The 11,207-nt window shown below is 40.8% G+C and overlaps 1 protein-coding gene across 2 annotated transcripts in view; it reads right to left on the minus strand.

Moving 5' to 3' along the window:
- Positions 1 to 8,102, minus strand: part of bbs9 (Bardet-Biedl syndrome 9) — a 194,111-nt gene extending 186,009 nt beyond the window's left edge. For both annotated transcript variants that reach the window (XM_080769235.1, XM_080769234.1), the window contains exons 1-5: positions 8,009 to 8,102; positions 5,991 to 6,109; positions 5,558 to 5,714; positions 990 to 1,054; positions 730 to 843 (exon numbers count right to left, since the gene is read on the minus strand). In XM_080769235.1, the coding sequence (XP_080625361.1) occupies positions 730 to 843; positions 990 to 1,054; positions 5,558 to 5,714; positions 5,991 to 6,102 (448 nt within the window). In that variant the 5' untranslated portion in view covers positions 6,103 to 6,109; positions 8,009 to 8,102. The remainder of the gene's footprint in view (positions 1 to 729; positions 844 to 989; positions 1,055 to 5,557; positions 5,715 to 5,990; positions 6,110 to 8,008) is intronic.
- Between the last annotated feature and the right edge of the window lie 3,105 nt (positions 8,103 to 11,207).

An 11,207-nucleotide genomic window follows, 5' to 3' on the forward strand; every position in this document is an offset into this window, starting at 1 on the left:
ACTCTGTTGCACGCCGATGTCGCACACTGACAATAGCCGATCTACAAGCTCACAACACGTCGTGCTTATGGATTGGCTTGGCTATTTTCCAGTGTGCGACACGCCGACACATGTCCAGCATGGAACTTCATATAAATCAGGATCTCCTGTGGTTAGATGCTGCGGCATTTACATTTTGATGTGAGGTTAGTGTAATGGTAACCTGAACCCACAGTATGGTTGCTTTTTCCCCCTTTTTTATGGCTTTATTGATCGGTAGACAGTAGTGTGACAGGAAATGGGGAGAGAGATGGAGGGGAGAGGGTGTCAGGGAGCAAAGGTTGTCGGGACCCAAACCTGCAACACGCCTCCAGGCTGGATTACCAGCCTAGGTGCTCGGACCCCTAGGCCGGCCCGGGCCAAAGAAGCATGTTTACGTCCTATCAAATCCAACGCTTCTCTGCCAAATACGGATATTTAAGTCCTTTGGTCTAGGTTTAGTGGTTTATGATACATTGCAGATTTTAAAGGCAGATTAGCTATAGGCGATTTATTTTATTCAAGTCACCCTCACACCTCACAACACCTCGTAATGTGATTTGTTGCAAATGTTTACAATACAAGAACTTTTCAAACATCGGGTAGCATTCTTTCCACTGTGATTCGATTTAATTATCAAGGGCAGATGATAAAAGAAACTCCCCACAACTGTCTGTTTCTGAGCATGCGTGCTGAGTCAGTCAGCCCTACCGGTGACTCCTCCGAAGGGGCCGTAGGTCATGTTGCAGGCTGTCCTCTGCAGGTTGTGTTCATACACAAGCTTCAGTTGATACTGGGCTCCATGCTCCACGTTACCCGCTGTGCCTACGCCAAACAAATCAAATACATACATGTTATTGGTGGAAAACATGGCAATCGGCAGTGAGTGTGTATGTGTGCGTGTGCGTGTGCGCGTGCGTGTGTGTGTGTGTGAGAGAGAGAGAGAGACTGTGTGTGCGCTCGCACGTTACCTGAGATAGAGTAGACAGAAAGTTTCCTGGGATGAAGAACAGCCAAGTGGAGGAGTTCTGAACACCTGAACACATGACGGAAAGAAACGGCAGACAGAACACATTCAGAGACTAGTGGAGGAGTTCTGAACACCTGAACACATGACGGAAAGAAACGGCAGACAGAACACATTCAGAGACTCTGCTGGATTCATCATCATCATCATCAAATTAATAATGCGATGACACAACTATTTGCTGTAATTTACTCCCAGCAGTCTAAACATCTTCAAAAGATGTTTAGACTTCCACCATGGCTTTGTGGTTGAATCTAACAGGGGGATTAATTTACACTTCTGGGTGGTCTATTTAGATTAGGCTGTATTCATTCATACACCAACAAAAAAAGAACACGGCTGTCTTAACAGGGAAAGGAAATCTGATTCTACGTTGTTTATTCCTTTTTAGACAAATACTGGTATATCGTATCAGGCTGGTAACCACATGAACCCTAGAGTCCCTGTTCTGGCCCAGGCATGTCATAATAGGTGAACTTTCAGCAAAAATAGCAGATCTACAAGCTCTCATTTGGTGTAGAGAGAAAAGGAAGGGACCAATGATCAAGTATAGAAACCAGGGGGACCCCACTCAGTAAAGTACATCGTCACTGTCGGGCAGAAACCTCATATCTCAATGTTTCAAATTGTTTTTTGTTTTGTTTTTATCACACAAGAGTGTCACACAAAGGTAGTGAAAATAGCAGATATACAAGCTTGTAGATTGGCATTTTTTTTAATTATTATTATTTTATTCAAAAAGGAACGCTTTTTGGACATCGACAGTATACTATAGATTAAAGAGAATTCACTCATCCTCAGTCTGCCTATACTGTACTATTATGTAAATGTGAAATATTTACTTCTAAGTGAAAATATCTATCCACTTCAGGCAGCTAGTACTGGTGCCAAACTTGTAGAACGTGAGCAGGAGTAGGTTCAGTGTCTTGCTCAAGGGCACTTTGATAGGAAGTATTGGCTGTGGCAGGGACTGGATGTGTGACCCTCCGGAAGCAGGACAGTCTGTCTAACCACTACACCAGCCTGCTTAATCCTCTACCTCAAAACCACTCCAAAGGCATGAGTCCATTCAAGTTGATGCAGCGCAAACAGGAACAAGCGACACTCCTATTGATCTCGGGACTCACCACATGAGAATACAACAAACTCATTTGATCCGCAGTACTCTACATGTGCTAGCCAGCTTTACTGTGCTCCCAAGTGCTTACCGTCTCCCGACCACCACAATCAAATGTTTGTCCAGGAAAGAACAACAATATGTTTTTATTTAATTTTATATATAAATTAGACCCCAGAGATTTGCTTTCTTCCGTGGAAACCACACTGCCCACTGTAAAAGTTAAAAGCTTTCGCCATCTCCCTGCCTCATCCTATCCAGACTGAGACAATATTTACAAAGTGCTTTTCTGTTGAGGTCTACTTTTGGAAGCACCCAACAGACACTGAAGAATGCCTCGCTGCTGGAAACCACCAGAAACGAAACAACATATTCCACAAAGACTTATTCCGTGCAAGACGTGCCATGCTCCTGCAGGCATCTCCATGTGGGAAGCCTTTAGGGCAAACCGCCACCGCCTCTTCCTGGAAACCAGGCTCTCCTTGAGGTCCCTGGGCACCCACATATAGGAACGGCGGTGATGACATATTCTTGCATTCCTTTCATCCCCACATCATTCCATTCCTCCCTCTCCATGTCTCTTTCTGTCTTCACTTCACTTATTCCTCCACAATTTCATATAGTTTTGGCCCGGAAGGGATAACTCCAAAACATGTCATTTCTACAAGAAGGATTTGCACATTTCACAGTCTTTAACTAACAGAGGCCAACTCTTGAGATCCAATTAGCCTGTGCAAAAACAAAGCAGGATGGGGCTCCTGGGTTTCAACAACTATGCTAGTAACTCTGTGGTTAGCGTGGCGCTGTAGGCACGGCTATGTTTGGTACTTTGGGTGGTTGATAGAAAGTGATAAATCATGGGGCAAGAGCAAATGTCTGACATGGTGGTTTGTGCTCTATGTGTCGTAGAGAAAAAGCATCTTTATGTGGTGGTGATTTGGAATGGGAAGGCTTTCTATGAATGAACAACCAGAATAATGAGTTATGAATGGGCACATGTGTTTGGCAGTTTAAATAAAGACTGTATTATAAGCTATACTTTGAATGTTTACAATTCATGTTCAATATACATTTTAAGGTCTGCACTCTGCACTATAGATGTTAAGAAAAGCATGTAATTTATTGCCAGTCATCACAAACAGACACTACACAGATGTACAGACATAAACTACTTCTTCAACACAGCACTATGCTATCCTCTCGTGCAGCAGTGTTTTAGGTCTGCTTTAAGCAGGGTTATGTTGAGTTAATGCCACTCTGACACATACTAACGGAGGTCATGGTCACACATACAACCTACAAGTGGCTGGTGATAATGGAGGGGGATTAGTGAAACCCCTGACATCTTTGTGTTATTCTGATAAGTGACCACCACAGTCTGTGGCTATTTGCCTGTTTGCCAGAGAAGCCCGCAGTTTACAATGCTAAAAAGAAAATACACAAGCAGGACATCATCAGATTATTTAACCACATCAGGTGGTCTACTCTAGTGAGGCCACTGTGCACAACTTGTACTCCACCCCATAGTACTCCATAGTACTATGGGGTACTATGTACCCTGTACTCAGTGTACAGGGTAACCTGTACACTGAGTGTACAGGGTTTGATGATGTCATATGGAATGAATTCTGTATTGGCCATATATGGAGCATGTTACAAGGCGTGACAGACACGAGATGCAGGTTTAGTAAACTGCGACCTACAGTCACAATGGATATCAGATGCCCAAAATCCCCCCAAAAAGTAATAAAGTTGAATGCAAGTGAAGTGTCTCTTTGGTATAGATATTTTGATAATCCATAAAGCCATGTAGTAGAAAATCCTGGTGAAAATACGATACTTTGGACGGTTATACTCTCAAAGTCTTAAGTGAAAACCATTTTATAGAAATTATTGGCTTTTCTGCTTTTATTTTGTTAGTACAGTGAAGAATGACATGAAAGCAGAAAAGGCTGTGAGGCTCAAGAATGGAACCCACTACTAGGCCATTGGCGCCCCCAAGTGAGGACCTTTTGTCATGTTTCTGAATGGAGGCCACTTTTTCACAGGACAAAGTGAAAAACATTCCTATTTAGACACAAACACTTAGTTTGAACACAAACAATTGTTCTTTAGTATAATTAATATGTGCGTGTTTGGAAACATTAATAATCTGGCTTGTCACGGGGCACAGCTTGAACTTTGCAATAGAGTCTTGACTAACTTTATTCATATTTGAACTACCGTATTTCTTTCTATTGCTTGTTGTGTGTTAAGACTCCAACACTCCAACACAAACAGAGTGGTTTACTGTAAGTTAATACAAATTATATCAATCAATCTTTATTTCAGACCCAGGGAGATCCATATCACAATTAAACAACACAAATAAAATGCACATATCCCACACTGTTCAGTTTCTGACATACAATCATGTGCGCCAATGGTTCCACAATCTAGATGAGAACCTAACCAAACTGCGTGTAGGGTCCGTTATGATAGCGATGATGTCATTTACTGACTGATGCCCTACACATGAACCTGTACATAAGGCTACGTAGCACAGCAGAGCAGGTAGGTACCCAGACACTAACAAACATCTGACTTGCACCAGAGCTTCTTGGAACTCAGAACAGCAGCCTCATGCAGTCATTATAGGCCACTGTGAGTCGTCTGATGCGGGCTTGTCTGTAGCGACACCAAAGGTGTGCACTGCCATATACAGCGGTGTACAGAAGGATCTAAAGAGCAATATCTTCGCAGGTACTGAGTACATGCTAAATTTGCGACACAGCGTGTTCGCTTGGGCATACAGCTTCCGCCACTGTCTATAGATGTCCTTGTCATCTGAAAGGTCATCAGAGATAATATGGCCCAAATAAGTGATCTCACTGCACACACTAAGGCAGTGCCAGCTAGATGGAAGTCAGGGAAGATTGAGTGTCTGTCTTCCCTACTTCAGACAATCCTGATTTTACTCTTTTTAGCATTGTATTTTATATTAAAATCAAGACCATACTGTGAGCATACGCTCAGAAGCTGTTGGAGACCAGCACTTTACAGACTAAAAATGACCAAATCATCCACATACTGTACATCAGGTGATGTATGCAGGTGATGGTCTGTCATGCTGTCTGACTTGCAGCTGGATGTAATTATAAACATTTATTAGTTGAGTCGTAGCAGGTTCTATATACCATGTATCAATTAATTTATTATTGATTTTATTTTTCTGTAATGTATGTTCTTTAGCCAGTTAGCATAACAGATAATAGCTGACTGTGGAATTGAGTTACTATACAGCCATGAACCCAGTCCTGTTCACCCTGAATGCAATAGCACGACAAAGGCTGTGAAAGGTTCAGCCATGCTCACTCAGCCCTGCAATGTTGGTGTTGCCTTGTTGGGTTACTTACGAGACAAACTTGCCCACTTCCACCTGGATGATGGCGTCTCGAAGCTGTACCTCCAGAAGCTGGGCATCAGCTGTGCCCTGGCCCCCTTCCCCTGATTTACAGGCCTGGGGCGAGAAGATCCGCAGCATACCCATGTAGCTACCCACTACCACCTTGTCTGCAAGACAAGAGCCACAGTGACAGAATATAGATGTAAGAAAGGAAGTACTATCCACCAGCCTGCACTGGTATACAGTATGTTGGAAGTGTTCGGAGAGAGATTTTGAGGGATAAAGTAAGGCTTTTACAGTTCAGAGTTTATTGGGTTTGTAAATAGTGCATGATAAACACTTGGTTAATCATGTCTAATCTTAAATGCTAGCATCATAAAACTCATTTTCTCACAAACATTAATCATGGATTGTACAACACATACATACACACACACACTGACCATGTCCTGTGCCACTGTTATCCACGTCTCCGACACACAGGCATCCTTGGTCAAACTCCTCACCCTCTCCCACTACCGCCGACCACCAATCACGGGCCTTGAACAGAGACATGCTGCCTCTGAATGGGAGGGAGATAAACACAGAGTGAAAGAGTGAGACACAAAGAAATGTGATGAGAAACTAGTATTAGGATGAAGTGGAACATTTCAATTTTGTCTTTGAGAGTTTGAAATCTGGCATTATAAGCAATATAATAAAGAAAAGTATTAATATCTAAAATCCCTCCAGAACTTTGCTCAGATCTTTCTAATGCTCATTTGTTATTTTGTTCGTTTCTATATGGCATATTGTGCATGTTGCATAGTACTGCTTAGACCCCTGTATCACAATTTCGTTTTTATTAATATAATCTGAAAAGAGAAATAAAGTCTGCACACTGAAATGTGCATGTCATGTGTGTCTGTATATCTCTCATCCTCTCAGACCCCATGGTGTGTGGGTCTGAGTCCCATACCTTTATTTCTCTTTAAAAAGTAATTTCATAAAGCACTTTGATTTGCCTTTGCGTATGATATTTGCTATATAAATACCACCCTTGAAGGGAATTTATGTGGTTAATTTCCAAAATGCTGTTTACAGTAACACCTAATGGTTTATGTTGATTATTTGATGTCTCTAAAATTTGGAGGACCATAACATCCTTCATGGAAACCTGGGTCTGACAAAACTAGATCATATTTTGATTTGAGGTGTTAAAGTTATTATTTGATTCATTAAAAGTATATTTTTTATTGTCAAAATATTTGCTGAGATAATTCTATGGTACAGATCAGATATCAAAGTGATCCCAATGCTGTATTTTGGTTTTGAATGAAATCCAAATCCCTGGGGTTCAGTCGGCCTCCCTTGTCACTGTCACGAGTGACACCATGCCAGTCGCCAGTGTCTCTACATGAGACTACTACCTAAGTGCCAACTGTCAAGTCAGTAGAGTGGTGTATGTGTGACACTCCAAGCAGGGGTGTCACTGTCCACCAATGAGAACGCTTATAAGGCCAGTCACATGACAAGGATTTCATGAGGCGAAGCAAAAAGGCCAAGCGGATTTTCTAATTGCTAACTGATGAACAGGTGGAATGGACAGCTAATCCAAAGAGAGAGAGAGAGAGAGAGAGAGAGATAGAGAGAGAGAGAGAGAGAGAGAGAGAGACTATAACAAAGAAATCCCCCCTCCCCCCCGATGTGTTATTAAACAAAGGCAGAAAGCTACAGTACATGTAGGTATTCAGCCCCCTTTTGATAACATTTTTGTTGTCACAACAAACCCTATCCACACTCACCCAGCTAAACATCCTCCAAATCCAATCATCCTATCATACTGTAAAAACACACTGTGCTGCAGTCATTCATTGGTCCCCAACCTGTTGCACATAACTAAGCCTCTATACAGTACACAATTGACAGTTTTGAAACAAACCTATCACACAGAGTTTCAGATTGTGTTAAATTATTTTGTATAGCATAATAACTTATAAACAGCTACAAAAGAATAGAGCAGAATACATTTAGATATTTCAGGCCTGTTCACTGATCATGTGTGCTTGCCATAGAGGAATGGGGCTGAAAGGCATGGGTCAGGAGAAGGGAGTGTAAGATTATTTAAATTCATCCATCTTCAATATGTTTGCCAACTTTTAAAGGGTTGATAATGAATGACAGTGACACAGACTTTGGGTTCTTAGAACAGATTAACGACTCGAGGAAGGGACAATGTAGTAATGTTTTTTGAAATTATTCATTTAAGTCCGAGACTGAAAGGAAACAATTCAAGCTGTGAAGCAGCATCATGTTAGTCTCAGCTCAGCTCAGGTATTTTTGCTAGCGGCATGCTGCCTGTTTAACAGCTAGCTCTACCTGGTTATTAGCGCTCAGTTTAGGCGAATATAAAGCAAACGTGTTCCAAACTGTAGAATATCGTATGGGTTGTTGTACCATTCTATTCCCGTGTTTTGCTTACCCGAGTGAAGAAGCGCCTGTCAGTAAAAGACTATATAAATATTTGTTGCTCGGGCAAAAATCACATTTCTCTTGTCCCTCTCATCAACTTGAAGCCATTCCCCTGTTGTCATAGCACTAACGCTAAACGGTGAAGTTGGACGCTTGTGCGCATCACCGGACGTAAAGTCACCCGAAGGCTCATGGGAAATTGTGTTTTTTCCCGAATCTAACGCGTTACTGTTACTGTACACATCTCATAGTCAGCACTCAGCACCACTTGCAAAGTTGCAAACAATACTCACACTCGCCAGTCGCCATGCAACTCCTTGCAAGTTGCAACATGCAATGCAAACTACTTGTAAACATCAGTGGTGGAAAAAGTACTCAAAGTTTTTACTTACGTAAATAAATACTGGTATTACTGCAATATAGAAATACTTTGTAGTAGTAAAAACACGGAATTTAAATTTACTTACGTAAAAGTACAAAAGTATCGGCATCAAAATGTACTTTAAAGTATCCTACCAAATGTACAAAGTACTCATTATGCGGATTGCGGAATGTATACAAATATTTTGAAAATAGCAGATCTACAAGCACACAATGCATCATTGTGACTGCAGTTGACCTTAAAACTGCTTTGTAGCAATCATGCAACTATAGTTGCATTGGTGCGGTTTGGCCTAGCTCTGGTCCATAGACTTCTACTAGGCTATGGACCAGAGCTAGGTTTGGCCTAGATCACAATCACAGTCTGTGATTGTGATTTCTTATTGGGTTTTTTTTATTTATTGACTGAATAGGCTACTTTATTAACCGTTTGCTGAAAAGGTACAGCCGTACAAATGTATTTATTATGTATAGAAAATGATGCTTAAAGATAACCCAAAAAAGGCCAAGGGCTTACCGGTATTTTAGGTCAGTGCAATGCTTGTTTATATTGTATAGACACAAATGTGCTTTTTTGGTAGTTATTGATGAAGCAATTATGACATTGCAGTAGGAGAAGAATTGAGAGAAAAAGGAGAACTGGTGAAAAACAGGGCTCGTCCGGGATTTGAACCCGGGACCTCTCGCACCCTAAGCGAGAATCATACCCCTAGACCAACGAGCCAGTTGTCCATAGTATTTGACTGCTATAGTTTCAGACGTTAACATATACTACGTTGCATGCTCTAATACTATATGTTCATGTTACCGTTACTTACCTTATGATTCACTGCCATCTAAAGGTGGATTTTGATACTGCAATAAATTCCTACGTCTTCGTGCTTTTCTGGTTTCATCCTCCAGTTTTTGTATCGACTGAAATGTACCCATAACGCCAGTTCTACTAGCTCTGACTGGTCCATAATCGTAGAAGGCTATATGGACCAGAGCTACCATTCTACATACTGTGAATAACATTTTCAATCTACCAAAACGTTTGGAAGAAGAATCTGCATGCATGCAGATTATACAACAATAAACATATTATAATAAATATTATTTTCACAAGACTCCCTCCCATTTGATTTTATTGCCAGTTTTATTTTATCCTCAAATGTTAACATAAATTCAGTAATAACAAAAGGCAACATGCAAGTGATAGCAGCACATTTAAAACACACAATGTTCAAAGAGAACAAAACACATTCAGACTATAGGGCTGGGCAATAATGGATAAAATGCCCATCACAATATTAATTAACCAAATCTCTCAATATAAGTGGGTAAAGACAAACAATAGAATAGCTAGAACAGTTACCGTAGGTAAGTTCTGTTTACTGTAACATAGCCTTTAAAACCAGGAAGACAAAATGAAAATGTCATATATCACAATATCCTAAATTACAGATGATATTGATAGTTGATATTATCAATATACTGCCCAGCCCTAATTTAGACAAACCAAAACGGTAACATTATACTTTGCCCCCTGCAAAAAAAAAACTTTAGAGGTAGTGTTCAGTTTGAACAAAAACAAACAAACAAAAAGTTGATCAATGGTTTTTCTTAAAAAAATTAATTAAAAAAAAGACTATGATGAGCTTATAAATGTGTCCCATATTGGGGTTCAGTGAACCACGGACAACATTGGATTTTCCAACTAACATTATTGCCTAAAGAGAACATGTATGATCTAGGGCAGTGGTCCTCAACCTTTTCTGTAGGCTACTATCAGGACCCAATAGAAAATCTCAAAAGTATTTGCGGCCCACCCATCTGACTACATATCGGCTGCCGTGGTCAGGATTGATGGGCTGCATGCATTTCGAATGTGTTCTGGCTTGGATCAATGGAACTAACATAGTATACGTTATTTATCGGTATCACAATGAAAACTCACTTTTCAAAGAAAGAAAACACACCCGTGTGAAGTGAGGCTAAGTGAGGCTCTTATCATCGTACATCGTCATACAACCTCTCATTCCGGCCAATCAGAATTTGCGTCCTCAGTCCTCACCTTCTCTTCAATGTTTGTGTTTATAGCCCACAGGTTGAAAACCACTGCTGTAGGGGGATGTGAAGAACACAGAGGACTTCACAGAAGAGCCTACACTACAGTGTGCTCTGATCTCAAAGAAAGTGCTGCTCTTCGACCACATATGTATTTTGTTTTTAATAAAAAACAAGACACAACAGACAGGTCCGATGGCCTTGGGGATCACAGGCATTTAAAATAATTGAAGCCTAGCAATTGAAAAGGGCACAGTTGTAAATCCCCATTTTTATTCATCAGCTGCACACCAGGCCAAGTCTTATAATTGTATTTTATTTGAGGTTAATGGTTTTGAGAGAGGTTTAGAATTCAGGTCAATGGGGTCTTTGGACTTTTGAGGCCAGGTTTGTAAGCTTTCTATGCAAAAAGTGTTAGAGGCTACAGACTGCATGTTGATGTCATGATACACACTCGAGTACAATGAAGCCTGTGCAAACTGCAAAGATTGACATTTTGTTCAAGAATCCGCCATAACTTCCATGAATCAAAACTACCGCCAGCTATGTCATTCTAAGGGGATTTAATTTGAAAATGTCACATTCCTTCTGATCAGCTGGTTCTTGAACCAAAGTATGTACAATTTTCTGTACAGTGTACAGGTAGGAGGCACCCAAGTCAGCATTTTCGTCAATAAGGTGTGTATCCTGCAATTCACAAGCTATGTGAGCTTGAAAGCTGTATGAATCTACAGTACGTTTTTACAAAATGTATACTAAACCCATAGTTTTGAGAAAAC

The sequence above is a fragment of the Protomyctophum bolini genome (genome assembly GCF_963924005.1).
Source record: "Protomyctophum bolini genome assembly, chromosome: 7".
Lineage (NCBI taxonomy): Eukaryota > Metazoa > Chordata > Actinopteri > Myctophiformes > Myctophidae > Protomyctophum > Protomyctophum bolini.